The following is a 16822-nucleotide window of genomic DNA, read 5'->3' as shown; positions in this document are numbered from 1 at the left end:
GTTTGTCCTTGCCGGTCCTTGGCCGGTTCTCTCTTCGCTTGTCCACCCGCGGCCTGGTGCCTTTGTCCCGTGGTTCTGCCAGCTTGCATTGGTCTGTCATAACCTCCTTGCTTCAATGCGACCAAATTGAATCGAGAACACCGTCTCCTAGGGTACATCGTTGCTTTGTGTTCTTTCACTTTCAATCGTAGCTCCTCGCGGATACCCCCTCGTCTCCCTGCCACGTTCAGAATAGCCTTGTTTCAGGATTCCGGTGTACGGAGAATTCGCTGACATTCAACTCCGACAGACTCTGTATCCAACCCGACGTCTTTCCCTGATACTACTTCACCGCGACTTCTCATCAAAAAGATTTTATCCGTTTTTACTCGTTAATAACCGCCAAAATGGGTTGTGGAATGAGTACTGAGGATAAGGAGGGCAAGGCCCGCAACGAGGAGATTGAGAACCAGCTCAAGCGGGACAAGATGATGCAAAGGAATGAAATCAAGATGCTCTTGCTCGGTATGTCTCTTTTGTGGTTGCACGATGTGAGCGCTTGGCTTATTCACCTTCATAGGAGCCGGAGAGTCTGGCAAGTCTACAATCCTTAAACAGATGAAATTGATCCATGAGGGCGGTTACTCGCGCGACGAGAGAGAATCGTTCAAGGAAATCATCTACAGCAACACTGTCCAGTCGATGCGTGTTATTCTGGAAGCAATGGAATCACTCGAGCTACCCCTGGAAGATGCTCGTAACGAATACCACGTCCAGACCGTTTTCATGCAACCCGCTCAAATCGAAGGTGACAGCTTGCCCTCAGAAGTTGGCAACGCTATTGGTGCGCTCTGGCTGGATGCCGGTGTGCAGGAGTGCTTCAAGCGATCTCGCGAATACCAGCTCAACGACTCGGCCAAATAGTGAGTACTGCAGTGACCTTTCTGCCCAGTTCAATGGCTAACCAACCACCCAGCTACTTCGATTCCATCGAGCGCATCGCGCAGGGTGACTACCTCCCGACCGACCAAGATGTCCTTCGTTCCCGTGTCAAGACCACGGGTATCACCGAAACGACGTTCATTATCGGTGATCTCACCTACCGTATGTTCGACGTCGGTGGTCAGCGTTCCGAGCGGAAGAAGTGGATTCACTGTTTCGAGAACGTGACTACGATCCTGTTCTTGGTCGCCATCTCGGAATACGACCAGCTGCTATTCGAAGATGAGACCGTCAATCGTATGCAGGAAGCGCTCACCCTGTTCGACTCTATCTGCAACTCCCGCTGGTTCGTCAAGACTTCTATCATTCTCTTCCTCAACAAGATCGATCGCTTCAAGGAGAAGCTGCCTGTCAGCCCCATGAAGAACTACTTCCCCGACTACGAGGGAGGTGCTGACTACGCCGCTGCTTGCGACTACATCCTCAACCGCTTCGTGTCTCTGAACCAAGCCGAACAGAAGCAGATTTACACACATTTCACATGTGCCACCGACACGACACAGATCCGTTTCGTCATGGCAGCTGTAAATGGTGAGTTACGAGCCATCCCACTTCTCTCTTTCCATACGCTAATGACTTGCTTTTAGATATCATCATTCAAGAGAACCTGAGACTCTGTGGTCTGATTTAATGATCGGTATAGATTGATCGAGTGAGGATTGCCTCGACGTTTAGACCGGATGCTATGTGAATTTTATTTTGTTTTCTGTTGTCATACCATGTCGCACGTTTCCTTCAAGAGATGTTTCAATTGGCGTTGAGACTTTCATTGTCTACTTATAATTATTTTCTTTTCCTTTTCTTTTCTCTTTTTCTTTCCATATATTCATATTTCCTTTGTCTTCCAATTGTCTTGAGATGATATCTAGCCAGCTCTTTGTTTCAGCATTAACCGATATCCACATGACACAGAGCAGGGATTCTTCTATTTCTTTTTCACCTCCACCGATACAGCATCAGGTAGCCGTGGGCGGCTTGCCTGTTATGCTGCACCTCTCGCCTGGGATGCTGTCTTCTCTCCCTCGTTCTGGATATCTTTTTCCCTTTTTTTGTCGTCTGCTTTTTGCGAATCGGATATCCCACATCTATTCATTTCGGTGCACTCGGCAAAAAAATACTAAAAGATGCCATGTGTAACCCATACATCACGCATTTTCTGGACCATTTTCTCTCCGAATCTTACTTTCTCGGTGATTTTCTCCAGTTGTCTTTTGGCAATGGAATGGGATAGTGAGCGGCAGGGCAGCTGCGCACAGCAGAAATACCAGGCAGGGTACACTGATTATCATGTCTTTTCTTAAGGTTTTCTTATGTGTCATGTCCACGGTCGGTCATTGGTCGCTTAGTAGTCTATTATATGTGAACGTGTTCAGTTTCCACTATCATTCTTTCCTTGGTTAAGTCGTAATAATTCCGTCTATAACTATAATCTACCTTGGTAGATTGGCAAGGTAGTTGCGCAAGCAAGCAAGCAAGCAAGCAACGCCCAAGACACCAGATACTATCGCTCCGCTAAATCAATCTAACAATACGTGGCCGAGCCGAAAACGACAGACAGTAAAGAAATGAAAAAAAAGGAGCAGCTCAAAATCTCAGCTTCGGCCCGACAAACACGATCAATATAGCTACAACCCACAGCGCAAAGATCCACGCATACAGCAGCATCCTTCCCCACCAGCCCTTCCCCTCCGTCATCCTTCGCAACATACCCATGCTGCGCTCAGCAGAAGCGAGGTTCCCTGTCGTGCGATCTAGGCCCTCCGCGGCGCGGGCGAGGACTGATTTCTCGGCTTCAAGGGACGCCTGGAATGCGTGGGACGAGGACTTGAGCTGGGTGGCGAGATCGAGGAGGGAGGAGGTGAGGTTTTCTTGTTCAAGGCGGTCTGTCGATAGAGCTTCTTCTGTCTCTGATTCTGCTTCTGGGGTGGGTTTGTGGAGAGATGACCCTGTCGCTGTTGCTGTCGCTGTTGCTGTCGCTGTTGCTGTTGCTGAAGGGGTTGCGGTGTTGTGGTGTCTATTTCTGAGGGCCGGCGCGGGCGTGGTCGGTATCGGCGCATGATCTGCTTTTACTGTGCTGGTGGGTGATGGGACGGTTGACGATGTCGTCGTAGCTGTTGTTTTTGTAGTAGGCGAGCCCCTAGCGTGCGTCTGATTTGAGACGTCATCTTCCAGTGTAGCTTCATCGGCTGTACTGGCTCCCTCCTCAGGTGTGCCTAAGAGATCCTCGGAGAAGTCCGCATCGTTTTCGTCCTCTTCGGACTCGTACCCATGGTCCCATCCATTGGCCCGAGCTGAAGAGTGAGCCTCTTCTACGGATTGGATTTCATCGAGCGCATTCTGGACTTGCTTCAGGGTCTGGCGATTGCGGGAAAGTGAGGATTGGAGCTCATGCCGGCGGTCAACAGGTTTGATTTGTGGGAGGCTGCGCTCTAGGGCTTGGAGGTTTGCGCGGGCGTATTCTATGTTCTTGAATTACATTAACAATCAGGTCTTAGTACTAAATATAGAATGTAGATGTATCGAAAGTCCATACGCAAGCTGGACTCGGGGAATCTGCCATTCTGGGCTAGACATTGGACAGACATACCGCGCTCACTCGCATCCGCTGGTACTCCGATCGGCGTAAGGATCTCAGATCGGCATTTGGAGAGAGGAAATTGTGTTCGAGGCGAGTGACGAGGCGAGATAGGTTGAGGGCAGCGAGATCGGAGGGGTCAGTGGTAGCTGGGTAAGTGGTGAGGGTCATCGTGAAGCAGCTGAGCTGTTGAAAGGACGGAGAAGACCGAGCTGCTTCCTGGTGGATCTTGGTTTTCGCCTTCCTGGAATTTCGCTCTTTGTGATGGCGAGAGAAAGAAGGAGGGGTCGCGAGGGAAGTTGGGCATTCACTTCATGTGGTCTTCCCATCTGCAGTCCGCGGTGGTGCTGCAGGCTGTCTGTCCGCCCTCTCTGCAGCCTATCGAAATGCTCCGCTGTCGTCTCCGGGTAATGACTAAGCAGGGCGTTCCTGGGGCGAAGTATACATCAATTGGGATATCCAGGGTTTTTATTTGTATACAAGGTATATATATATATATATATATATATTTTTTTAAATCAGTTGCCAGGCGATCAACTTGGCCGGCCATGTAATTCACTACCGAACTCATATTCTGTGGCTTATTGCCTAGAAATCGTCATTATCTAGGATCGTCAATCGTGGCTGGTCTAGACAAACAATACACTGCTGCCTTTGTCGACCCGCATTGTGTTGGTATGTGGCGAAGGCAAAAGAGCAAAGCTGAAAACCCAAAACGAAATATTTGCAGAACGAAAAAAACCGTCTGACTGATGGCAAATAAATCTGAATGAAGGAATGGCTAGATAAAGCAAGGAGTGTAATAGGGTCAAACTTGAAAATACCGTCGAAAATAACCCGTTAAATCATCAAAAAAGAAAAAAGAGAAAAAGGATTAGCTGTACTCGATAACCCACCGTCTCCATGTTCGAACACCCTCTTCATCCACATCACGTAAAAACTGGACATGTTGACTGCGCTTCTGGACAAATTGAGATTCACGCGAGTCCGGAGAATGGGGAGATCCCTGGTCATCATCCTCTGCACTTCGTCTAGTCGGGGCAAAGGTAGCCTGAGACGAATAATCGGTCTGTGTGGGAGAGCCTTCGAATCTGGACGGAGGATCGCAATCCGTCCGTATCGCCATTGATGCAGAGTTCTCTGAATCGGTGCATGGCGGACTCTTTGGTTGGACGCGTTTGTTCTCAACCTGATAGGGTTGCTCCACCCTCTTTCTTCGCTCCTCGTTCAGGACAGAAGCCAAGTAGCCACTCGGAGGCAGCGGTGACGAGAGAGATAGAGGTTGCAGGATATCACAAGCCGATGGGAAGGGTGCAGGATCGTGAACAGTATGGGTAGGGTAAGAAGTCCCTACGCTGGTTGCGCTAGATGGCTCTTCGCCACCAGTTTTCGCAGATGGCGTATCCATTTGCCTCCCAACTAGGACGTAATTTTTTCTTCGTTGACGTCTGATACGTCGAACAAGCACCAAGACGCAGATTATGCCAATGGCCGGGTAAATTATTCCAAATAGCAGATCCCTCGAGTCCTCGGTAATGGTCGAATGGCCATTCCCACAACGCATTGCCGGTTCAATATGTCAATCTGCCCAAAAAGTAGTCACCCGTACCCCTCAATCGATCAACTGATGCAGCCTGTGCAATGCTGAGCAAATTGCGGCGTCTGTTGATAACGGCTTTATAATATCCAGTCGGACGGTGAACAGACTTGGGACCGTCGTTATAGATGTGAATCCGGCTTTGGACGTGAAGGTCGAGAGATTGATCTGAATGTGGAATTCAACAAAAGGCGAAGGGAAGAAATGAAGGGTCGTAAAATCACGGAAAGTATAAGGCGATATACGGGAGTGGCATCCACGATTTGGGATCAACCGAGACCTAGATATGCAGACCGCGATGAAGAAGAGTAGACCGGGGGAGGAAGAAGCATGATATAATAAATAGCTCGTCTAGCATTTTGTAGCTGATACAAATACGGAACTCCCAATGCAGGGCCACGCTTACAGACCCCAACCATAGCTTACCTGTAACACCCATGTGTGATGATTTGGGTCCCATAGGAGAGGGGACCCTCCTAGTCCAGCTGTAATATGGTCAGCCACGAGAGCTTATGCAGCGAGTCAAGCCCACGAGAACGGCATGGGGAGGGGCCACTGGGTCCCAACTCCCAAGAATGCAAATGGAAGATTCAAGTGCAGATGGGTTCAGCTGTTCAGACGATACGCCACACCTCCAAGTCAGCCGTTGGTGAGACTTCTCCGTAATGGCAAAGTCCCACTAGTTCACTAGGGCGAACTGGAGAGCTCTCATTCGACAATGACGGGTTAAGGCTGCCTTTGCGGCTCGATCGCAAGCAAGGAAGTTGATCTTGCCTGGGGCGAATCAGCAGGGTTAGTCGAAACAACGGCAGAGCTCCATCGCGACGCGGGAAAAAAACGAGGCGGTCTCTTGACGGAGAAGAAGAGGCGAGCGGCAGACGCGAAGAAAACATTGACGGCCATCGCTGCAGTGCTCAGTGGCCGGCTGCCTTTACCCGATTGGGCTAACCCCCTAATCCCGTGATTATTCTGCCCAGTGTTGAGCCAGAGGCCTCGATGTTGAGCCCTTCCCCTCCCCTCCACATTATCCGAGATCGTGCTCGTGCTCGATGCAGGATAGATTGCCCTCTGCCTTCCTTTTCTCTTTTGACCTGTCTTTCAGCTCCGCCCGCATCGGCGATCATGTGTAGAACAGATCACAGAACCTTAAAATCGTCACATCAGCTCGCCATCCACTGACTGCTACGGCTTCCCAGGGCCCAGGGCGTTCGGCGGCCGTCAGGCGCCCGAATGTCAAAACCAGTCCCATCGACCTGAAATAGACCTTCCTGCTCGCTCCACAGGTGCATATTGAGTGTCCCGTCATGATCCAGGATCTTTGCCTCTCAGTCTCGGGGAACCCAGCGACCTGGTTTCCCCAAATGCACGACGTCGATCATCGGCGAACTCTATAGGTAGATCTCAAAATTACAAATTCCTCTTTTGTCCCACTCCCACACAATGAAGGCAATGGCTCCCAGCCAATGAACAGGCTGCCACGATTTGGCAGCTGGAGCCCTGACCAGTGCGGTTCCCTGTTTCTGTGCTTTGTATTTGGCCGAGTGCTTCCCAAGGCCCCGATGATCCTTGAGGCGATTCACTTTACGGAGTATGTTCTCATGAACTGGCGAATCCAGTGAGTCTATTGATTACTGACAGATACTGATCAACTCAAATAACAAATATTAAATCCGAAGTCCCACAACCTGGTTCGTTTGGAACTTTGGTATGGTTAGCACAACAACCATAGGGCCTATGTGGACCTCTTCCAACCAAGAACCCCGCGGTAGCTCAGGTCCTCGTAAAGCGGCCCAAGTTGAGATCATATCCCGCACGAATCCAAGCATCCTGACCCCCGTACTGCTGGATACACAGATGAACGAATGCCGAAGTTGCGTTGGATACCTCACCAGACTTTGGAAGAGACTCTAGGTGCTGAGCACAAGTGCCCTAGAAGAAACAGTATGTCTTCTTGATGCGTGGCCCTCTTGTCTGCAACAGGCTGCTCTACCATCGATCGAAAGTTAGAGTTGAGGATTAATGTTGGTTCCAAAACCTTCACATTCCCAAGAGTAACTACTTCAGTTGTCTCATCAAACCTCTCTTTGAAAAGAGCGGGGATTGGAAGGATTTGGATTTCGACGTTGTTACTATGAACTGTGTATTATGTATAGTTAGTTCTGGGTCCAACTTCAAAATTACGGGAAGCTCGTAGTAACCCTCTTGCTGCCGAGGGTTGGCCTTGAAGGACGACAAGATCTATATTCTCTGTGGTTCAAGTCCCCCCTAGCAGTGACGCATGCACCGCCACCGACAAGTGCGTATTTTTCAAATTGGGCGCGTACAGCCCCAACTGCTGGGGCTGCTGAGCGGAACCTGGGTGGATCTTGTAGAGTGCGAGACGATGGCATGACTTCTCGCAAAGCGCGAGTGCTTCTGTAAACCAAACAGAGACAGCTCTCCTGTAGGTGAGAAGTGGTACCCCACTTGGGCTGGTGGCTCGAGAGCCAAGACGAGATGCCGTGTCCACGAAGGCACAAGTAATATCGGTCACAGCCACAATCCGGCGAGACCTTCGAATAACCCTAGCTATATATGGGGCGGGGAAAGTTTTAGTTAAAGATGAGAAGACATACAATCTCGGACTGATTCTTGTTCTTGGGCACACAGGCAGCGATTTGAACTCGCAGGTGGCGGCCATCGCAGACATCACTGTTTACCGCCCACATGGAAATTCCCATCACCTTTTTTTTTTTTTTTTTTTTTTTTATTTTAGAAAAAAGCCATGGATGGAAGGAAAGTGGTCATACCTAGGTAGCAAACAACATAAATGCACTGGACAAGGCATAGTCACAAGGTACTTGCTTTCCTGCAACATCACCTGGGTCTCCCGTGCAACCTCTTTCTCTTCATACTCCCAACTCAGTGATGTTGCCGTAACCACATTCAGCGCCACAACCCTGACGCAAGGAGTTAATTGCTGCAACTGCTTTTCGGACACCAGATGACACATGTCTTCAGTGTAGAGATTGATAGCACTGCGAAGACCTTAGAAGAAGTAGCTGTAGCTGGCAGCGAAAAAGCAAAACCATACGAAGGGGAAATCCACAGGCTCCTCTAGTACAAGAGTGAAATTGTGCGTTGTGTATGCTATGTCTTAGCAGTATATATAATTCTAATATAACAAGTGCACTGTCAACTGACTCAATATGTTGAAGTTTATAGCCTTGCAACAGGACCTTGCATCTCCTGCTTGGCCTGTTCTCGAAGTGCCTTTCTCAAGATCTTTCCCGATGGGTTCTTTGGAATTGAATCTAGGAAAACCACGCCACCGGTGATCCGCTTAATTCGTGACACTTTGCCCTCCATGAAAGTGGTGATCTCTTCGGCGGTTGCACTCTTCCCCGGTTTCACGACGATATATGCTCGGGGAGCCTCATCGTTGTTCCTGTTCTCTTGTTAGCCCTGGAATAATAATTCACTTTGAGTATTGGGTTCAATGTCATACAGTGGAACGCCGATAACAGCCGCATCAGCAACTGCTGGGTGTTCAAGTAAAATGGCCTCTAACTCTGCCGGTGCCACCTGGTTGCCTTTCACTTTGATGAGCTCCTATATAGCGCATCAGCATGGGTATGATTCTCTAAATTGGTATAATGGGTTGCGGAAGTATGTACCTTCTTACGGTCCACTACATGGAACCTGCCTTCATTGTCGACAAACGCGATATCTCCAGTCTTTAGCCATCCGTCTTCTGTCTTGGTTTCCTTGGTTGCTTCTGGTTTTCGCCAGTACCCCTTCATGATATTCTGGCCTCGAACCCAGAGCTCGCCGCGCTGATTCCGGTCCAATTCTGTCACCCCATCTTCAGCCATAATCTTTGCCTCGCAGTTGGCGTTCAACTCTCCGACTGAAGCAGAGAAACTTTTATCGGAGGGATTCCATCCAAGAATTGAGCACGTGGTCCTGGATGAAGTAGACTATGTTAGTAAAGTGCAGCCCTAATGGTAGTGGCGACATACTCTGTCATTCCCCAGCCTTGTTTGATATTGATCCGGCCAGGCGGCCATAGGGCTTCAACTTCCTCGCAGACTTCTCGTCCTAAAGGTGCAGCTCCGCTACCAATCGCTTCGACACTACTCAGATCATATTTCCCACTCTTCACAGCGGGATGCTTTGCCAGCGCCACCACCACGGGCGGGACGATGATGTAGTCCGTGATGCGGTACTTCTCTGTATACTCGAGCATTTTGATAAAGTCGAACTTCGGCATGATATAAACGGGAACACCACGGTTCAAAGCGGCGGCAATGAAGATATTCTGAGCCATTGCGTGGTACATCGGAAGAAAGCATAGCCAGCGCGCCCGTTTCGATTTCTCCTTCCAGTCCGGATTCAGATAGAACAGGTGGTTATACTGCAGCATGTTCGCGCAATAATTCTTGTGTGAAATCTCCACGCCCTTGGGCCTCCCAGTTGTGCCGCTGGAATAGTTGAGCGCAAGAGTCGTGTTAGATTTCTCTGGCGTATTCAGTTCATCCCAAGCGAACCCAGTCCCCTCTTCGACAGACGCAACCAGCTCGCCCCAGTACCGGCAGCCCTTCACGGCCTGTCCCTTCCCATCATAGATGGCGTTGTTGAACACAAACACCTTATCCTTGCTCAACCCTGCCAGTTTCGCAGCCTCAATTCCTGTATCGAGACTGTCCTCTGCACACAGCAAGTACACAGCACCACTATCTTCCAACTGATATGCAAGTTCTCTTGCCACATAGGTAGGGTTAGCACCAGTGAAGATCCCGCCAGCCATGATAATCCCCATGAAGACTACAGGGAAAAAAATATCATTGCCGGAGAAGAGCAGCACTCTGTCACCCCTCTGGAGGCCGGACTTGCGCAATCCTGCAGCAAACCGCTGACACCATAGCCGGTAATCATGGGTTGTGAAATAGTGCGTGTCTGGACGGGCAGCTTCGGAGAAGGATCGGTGTTCCTTGGACAGAGGATGTGTTGGGGAGGTGAGTAGCAGCGACGCTAGATGCGTATCCGGGACATTGATCTGCCAGCGCGATTTGAAAGGCATTTTCTCTTATTCTTCTAAATGTATAACGAAGCGGATACTATTTTGCGGGAGGGTAAAGACTGTGTTGCGGTTCGTATAAGCGGAATGGTGCTCCGTATAGTAAGAGTTAAAAGGCCTCGGCTCCAACGAAAGCAACTGTATCAAGCACCACAAGCAACCGGCAAGGAAACCAGAGGGGGAACAGATATAATAACATCCGGGCTCTCCGAAAATGAGGAAACTGCAATAAATAACTCCGCAGACCAGCTAGGCCTCCAGCTCGGCTCGCAAGTCGCAAGCCACGAAATTCAGTCACCAACACCCACAGACCCCGCACTCCACGAGCCCATCGACAGCCATTGTTTAGCGCATGATGGCGTTAGAATGGTCACTGAGCGGGCAGGAATCCACCCCGCTTGGCTGGAAGCTCGCGCTGTCAAGGTTCAGCAGACAATGAACCAGCTGCTCCCCGCCTTTCGTATCGGTTATTGGACGCCGATGGCCAATCAGCGGGCGTGGTTGGTGGCGATCCCGAGGGCCAACTTCTCGCTCGCCGAGGAAGGCATCATCGAGGGGGAAGACGCAATCTTCGGTTCGGAGATGGGAGGGACCGGGAATGCTGGGGGTTTCTTTGCTGATGGGGCTGCTCTCGGATTGGCCGCGCCTGTTCCCCCATATAGTCTTTGGTAATCACTTACTATACATTTAATCAGGGGGATGAAGGTGACTTGCATAAAACGTTAGATGCACATAGATTCAACTAAACTACGGTGGTGCGAGGTATACCTAAACATTGCATACATACGCCACCAATGCCTGAAAAATATCCATTGTTTTGACATGAATCACGACTCGTCCCCTCCTATGCAAACCAGAGTCGCCTTAAGTTCGCTGACAATCCTCTCCTCCAACTGATTCTCCGCCCCAGATGTTGCATTCGCCGGCTTCTGGCGCGCCAATTCAACTTCCTTGTCGTTCGTGGCGACAATCCGCGTCCGGAGATTGGGCCGCCGCTCGATTAATTCCTCAATGTCTTCTTTCACTTGTGCCTTGTCCCATTTCAGTTCCTGGATTGCTTGCGCATCGACGCCAATACTGGACCCTGCCTCGCGGAGACGGCCCAGGATATATGAGATAAGAGCGAGAGAGTAGGCTTCCGAGACCATGCTCAAGCAAATTCGGTGCGCAGCTACCACCGACGACGAGATGGTGGTGCGTGCAGAGGCAAATGAACCCGCCGCCCGTGTGAGCTGTCCTTCAAACTGGTTCAGGAAGGAGGCGACTTCGGGCGCCATGCGGATGACGTGGTAAAGAAGATTCAGACACAAGGGAAGGATGCCGCCGGTCCAGATAGAGTATATTCTTGGAACGGGGTCAAATGGACCGAATCCTTTGGGCTGACGAAGAACATTTGTTAGCCGGCAAGTGGAGAGTTGAGCCAGCACAACCTCTACGGCGAGGTGCTCTGCTAACATGGGTATGGTGGATATTTTGGCGAGGAACGATATACTGAGCTCTCCATAGACAGGGTCACCTGCAACAGCCAGCTGATCTGCCCAAGAGAATAATGATGTGGCGTGCCGTACTGTGTCGTTGTCGGCGATGTGGTATACAATGTGCTCATATAGGCGATCGACGTTCTTGACCTGTAGCGAGCTTTGCAGGATTGCAGTTATAATGGCAAAGTCCTTTGGAAGGCACTTTTCCGGTTGGTCATGAAGGTAAGAAGTAAGCGACCTGAACCCTTGTGCCACCACGACCTTCACTATCTCAACGACGATGCCCAGATCCGAGGATAATTCTGCTTTCTTGCTTAGGGTTTCCGGTGCTGCTCTCGACTTGCTGTCAAGGTGAAACTGTAGGGCCAGGAAAAGCGCGTTTAGAAGTGACCGGTAGTATTCAGAATCGTCATTGATCAAGGCATCTTCATATGTGGGTCGGCGACTTCTTAATGATTCCCAGACCACCTGCAGGAGGCTAAAATATTCAGCACCCTTCGCTTGTTTTTCCACCAGGCGCTGTAGTAGATTTTGGGCAAAATCAACTCTAGTTTGTTGTATCCTTTCAAAAATGGCCTCTTGTGGGACTCCGTTGGTGTTGGCTTCCAGGCAGCTCTTGACGACGGTAGCCATCGACTTCTGGACTTCACGTTCTGAGATGAAGTCTGCACAGTGTTCAACTGCGAAGAACTTCCAACTGTGGAGGAGACTCTGCAGATGGGGAGCCGTTAGCCATTTCAATCAGTTACTTTGGGGCTGCTGTAACATACCACTTGCGCTTCAACGAGAGACAGGTTGAGGTTGGCGCGCTCAAACTCCTCAGAAAATCCCTGATTTTTTGACCCTTTCCACGCAAAATCATAAGAAAGAAGCTTTTTACCCAGGCGAATATCGTAGTAATATTCCCGCCCTAAACTACGGGGCCCTAACGATGTCCTCTTAAAATCATCAAGTTTGCATCCTGGGTATCTGCTCTCAAAATTCTTCTTGAGATTGGCGTGTAAGGACGCATTATATCCAGAGACCTCAACAGCGTCCTTTGCGTACCAGGATACGAGTGGAAACAGGGTTTTATAAAAACTCCGGTCCTGCGCTTCCTTGGCGGAGTGTAGATAGACGGCGCAAAGATCGGCAACAACAGCGGCGATTTGGGTGGCGAAAATTTGTTCAACACTAGGAAGAGACGATATATCCAGCTTGGACACATAATTCACGAGACTAGGGAAGAAGTGTGCATGCTTCCTTAGTTCTGGAGTTGCCCATGGCCAGTGCTCCTGGGCGTTAGAAACAAAGTCGAGAAGTGCGAGAGCTACCTGGGCCGGAATTTGGTCGATCTCCGAGATTTGGTCGAGTGCCATTTGTAAGAAAGGGGCGCCCCTCATTGCGGAGTTAATTTGAGCATCTGTTTTCTTTAGTGATTGACGGGGAGAAGAGCCTGTAAGGATATAGACTGCAAGCCATTGTTGCCGTTTGCTGATCAGAGTCGAGAGTAAACGCCACACAGATAACTGTAGGGTCGGGTCAATAAGAGGCTTGTCAAATCGGGACAAAACATCGAGGAAAAGACAGGATGTATCGGCTCCCAAATGGCCGACTAAAGACGGAGGCTCGTTGGTAGAGTCTAGTGCAGCGCTAGTGACCAACGTGTTCAATAGTGAAAGGGTGGGAAGTTGATATGGGCCATGAAGCGCATATAGCTTCACAAGGACCGGCGTGGCTTTGAACAACTGATCCTCTATCAACGATGGCGGCTGACCGACGAGCTGAGCTGCCTGCAGCAATCTTGCTGAAAGTTCCAACGTCGAGACAACTTGTTTCTCTAGCAAGGTCAAGAAACGAAGATATAATGTGGGAGGTGTTTGAAGGCCGTCAATTATTGGCCGAAGGATAGGATTAAAGGGCAAGTCTGCTGCAGAGGTTGGTCGAAGGACGTCTAAGACGTATGTGGCCGAAGACGAAAAGACACCCGTGATTTTTGAATCCAATCTGTCGTTGGCAGCATCATTTGTACCAAACGCATAATAGAGAATTCTTTCCAGCGTTTTCGCAATTGCCGTGTTTATTTCAAACTTCCGCTCGGGAGCATTGAATCTCCAATTGCCATTGCTGATAAACACCTCGACCATTGTTCGAACAAAGTTTAGCAAAATCGCTCTCATGATATGTGATGGCACCCCGGAAGTCCAGTCTGAGGCGACACCTGGTTTGCCAGTGGGACATCGCCTCAAAACAGCACGAGACATTGCATCATCAACAACGGCTTGGAATAGGCGCACAGAGGCCATTAGGAATGGGTATTCACCCGACGTTACCTCAGTAGCGGATATAATCGCAGTCATCATACCACCTTTGCCATCTGCCCCAAGTAGACAGCTCCGAGAGAGCAGAGGCCACACTCTGTTTGGTAGAACTGCGATAAGCGCACGGACAAAGTGCAAGCAAGCTATTGTTGAGTCAACCACGCCTTCTGAGCCAGTCCTAGCGCCGACGTTTTGTAAGTTGCGTTCAAATATGTCAAATACAAGAGAAACGATGTCGCTTTGGCGAGAAAGACCATCGCTGGCCATTTCCAAAATACTCTTCGCAGCAGAACCATCCTTGTTGAGTGCCTGATTATTCGTTGTTGCGAGGATAAGATCTGTAAACAACCATAACGTTTCCGCAACACAGTCATCACCAAAGCCTTCTGAGAACCCGCCATTTTCGTTCCATTCCTCGAGCCAGCTTCCTAGGTAGCTTAAGCAGGAATACCGGTGTTGCCACATCACAACTGCAGGTCTGGACTCGGAAACCACCTGTCCTACTGTTGATGGAGGAAGTTCGGATGAGCCGGTGACAATGAGAGCATTGCTAGCCATTTGCTGATTTTGGGATAGCCTCCGCAGGTTGGAATCAATCATGGGAAGTGGCTCAAGGAGGCTCACAAAATTGGCGTCTTCATCCTCCCGAATGGTTTCATAACCTTGGAAATGGTCTGGAACAATCTGCGTGAATGACTCCATGTTTTCCAATTCGCTTAAAAGCTGAGGGAAGCCTTCCTCATTAACCAGTTCGGGGCTGAGGAGAGCACGGCATAGCTTCAAAAACGGCACAGTCTCATACGGAAAGCGCGAGCGCGCTACAAGGAAGACGTTGCTCATGAGACGTTCGTCCTTCATGAAAACCACTCGTGGATCGCTGGGTGAGGCTGGCGACATGGCCAGAGGCCAAGATGAGTCTGCGGCTGGCCCGTTAAGGATAGCCAGGACAGACTCCACGATTTCCGGAGAATAGTCCATGAAAATTATCATGGATCGAACGAGATCTAGCAGCGCGGTGCGTGCCCATCGGTTTGTCATCATATCATCGACAGCCGATGTTGATCCAAATTTTTGCGCCAGGGAGACAATGGTGTCAAATACAATATTCTTGATTGCATCTGAGGTGAGAAGAGTGACCGAATCATCGATAGTATACCGCGGGGTGCGAGCAACTTCGAGTAGTTCTTCGTAAAGCGAAATTTCAGTGGCACGACCACTGTGTGAATGTGGCGTATTTGATTGGAAAGAATCCACGGCGCTGTGAAACTGTTCCATTTCTCGGGTCTCTTTATCATTGAGAGCTAGTTCCCCCATTGTATGCAAAACCATGCCCCATGAAAATGCAGCCGGGCTCGCAGTCTTTGACTCAAATCCCATGGTGGTGAATATTTCGTTAATCTGACCTATGTCGTCTTTTGATAGGAAATAAGGTGGCTTAGTGGACGCATCTTGGTCCTGACACTTTTCGATAATGGCAGGGATCGAGAGAGGAAGTTTTAAAAATGTCAGGGTGATCAGACACACAAAGCCCTGCAGTGGTAGAAGTAGTTCTATAGGGTTTTCACAGGGCTTTCCAGAGTTAGCGTACGCCGCAAGGAGTGGAACAGGGTAATACGCACAGCTTGAAGGGACTCGAGGAAGGCATAGTCAGCCATTAGACGGAGCCAAGACATTAACAAGTCCGCGGGGGGGATTTCCGTGGAAGTCTGAAGCTGCATGAACAAGCCCTGGAGTAGATGTGATACTTCTTCCACAATGGCTGTTCTCCATAAGTTCTCAATTTCCTCGCAGCTCTCAGCAGCACCCAGCCAACCACCATCGCCCTCGAGAGCTAGGAGCCGTGCCTTTACAGCTTTGATGGACTCTCCAGCGAAGTTGTGCCAATCTCTCCCACTGACTTTGTCGCTGAATATGGATGCACCCAATTTTCCTAAGCTAGTGGTGGGGCTTACTGGTTGTTGTTGAGGTGCGCTATCCAAAAACAACGCGAGAAGCTTGCGGGCCGTCTTGATGACATGACCTCTCTCCGATAGATAAAGGTCTTGGAGACGTAGACGCCTGTTTTTCTCAGCGACAAATTCAGCGGCGTTATTTCCTTCGCCTGGTCTAGTGTTGAAAATCTCAGCGAAACTGGGTCCTGCGAGTGACACACGGAAAGTATCTACCCCGGCCGCCCCCTTCAAGCTTATGGTTTCTTCATCAGAAAATTGGCCCAGAAGGCGCGTAGAAGGTCGTGTTTGCCATTCCAATACCGCGATCCGAAGCGCGTTGACCTCATCGATCCCAGCTTTTTCACTCAGCCAAAGAGCATCCGCTTTGATTTCCTTCAAATCATACGAAGCCTGCGCATTTGTCTCCGCATGTATTGCTGCTGTTTTCGTATCAAAATCTGATTTCGTCTTAGCAGATCGTGAAGGAAAGACGGTGTCGCGATTTAGAAGGAGTTGAATGCTATCTGGGTGCGACAGAAACGAGTCAAGAACTTGGGTATCATCAGGGAAGCTATCGGGATCGCAGGTGTAGAGGAAAGCTCGTTTCCAGGATCTACGAGAATAGAGAAGTTAGCAGCTATGGATTGAGACTGAACCAAATGAGCCCATACAAAAGCTGAACGTCCCCGGAAAAGCACTTGTCCAGGGACGGGAAATAGGCTTCCGGGACGGGAGCCATTGGCGACACAGCTATATCATTATAGTTGGAAAAATTGATCGAATGAGACGACAGAGCTCGGGGCAATCCCGTATGCTAGGAACTGCGACACAGAGCGAAAGCGCTTTAAACTGGAGCTGGACCAGAAGCTGATACCGAAGGAGCACTTTTTGGGTTGGC

The 16822-nt window shown here is 49.8% G+C and overlaps 5 protein-coding genes across 5 annotated transcripts; 2 read left to right on the top strand and 3 right to left on the bottom strand.

Annotated features, from left to right (window-relative positions):
• Positions 1-386: 386 nt before the first annotated feature.
• Positions 387-1612, top strand: gpaA (guanine nucleotide-binding protein subunit alpha gpaA; the record flags this gene model as incomplete). The annotated part of the gene is made up of 4 exons (XM_040849049.1): positions 387-504; positions 560-902; positions 956-1512; positions 1569-1612. 4 exons carry the CDS (start codon positions 387-389, stop codon positions 1610-1612), a joined length of 1062 nt encoding a protein of 353 aa, XP_040706558.1.
• Positions 1613-2289: 677 nt separating this feature from the next.
• On the bottom strand, positions 2290-5120 carry ASPSYDRAFT_76475 (uncharacterized protein; the record flags this gene model as incomplete). The annotated part of the gene is made up of 4 exons (XM_040850858.1): positions 2290-2331; positions 2614-3447; positions 3569-3742; positions 4449-5120. 4 exons carry the CDS (start codon positions 5118-5120, stop codon positions 2290-2292), a joined length of 1722 nt encoding a protein of 573 aa, XP_040706557.1.
• Positions 5121-6474: 1354 nt separating this feature from the next.
• On the top strand, positions 6475-7236 carry ASPSYDRAFT_662971 (uncharacterized protein). The gene is made up of 2 exons (XM_040850356.1): positions 6475-6768; positions 6830-7236. The coding sequence occupies exons 1-2, from the start codon at positions 6617-6619 to the stop codon at positions 7062-7064; spliced, it is 387 nt and encodes a 128-aa protein (XP_040706556.1). The 5' UTR covers positions 6475-6616; the 3' UTR covers positions 7065-7236.
• A 1115-nt stretch (positions 7237-8351) lies between these two features.
• ASPSYDRAFT_28368 (acyl--CoA ligase) lies at positions 8352-10215 on the bottom strand (the record flags this gene model as incomplete). The annotated part of the gene is made up of 4 exons (XM_040844513.1): positions 8352-8580; positions 8641-8744; positions 8810-9098; positions 9155-10215. 4 exons carry the CDS (start codon positions 10213-10215, stop codon positions 8352-8354), a joined length of 1683 nt encoding a protein of 560 aa, XP_040706555.1.
• A 689-nt stretch (positions 10216-10904) lies between these two features.
• ASPSYDRAFT_171833 (nucleoporin) lies at positions 10905-16803 on the bottom strand. Its single transcript, XM_040843421.1, has 4 exons — positions 16596-16803; positions 15613-16537; positions 12464-15562; positions 10905-12404 (listed from the first exon to the last, which is right to left on the bottom strand). Exons 1-4 carry the CDS (start codon positions 16661-16663, stop codon positions 11040-11042), a joined length of 5457 nt encoding a protein of 1818 aa, XP_040706554.1. The 5' UTR covers positions 16664-16803; the 3' UTR covers positions 10905-11039.
• Positions 16804-16822: the final 19 nt, after the last annotated feature.

The sequence above is a fragment of the Aspergillus sydowii genome (assembly GCF_001890705.1).
Source record: "Aspergillus sydowii CBS 593.65 unplaced genomic scaffold ASPSYscaffold_2, whole genome shotgun sequence".
Classification (NCBI taxonomy): domain Eukaryota; kingdom Fungi; phylum Ascomycota; class Eurotiomycetes; order Eurotiales; family Aspergillaceae; genus Aspergillus; species Aspergillus sydowii.
This window is presented reverse-complemented; position numbering and strand designations above follow the sequence as displayed.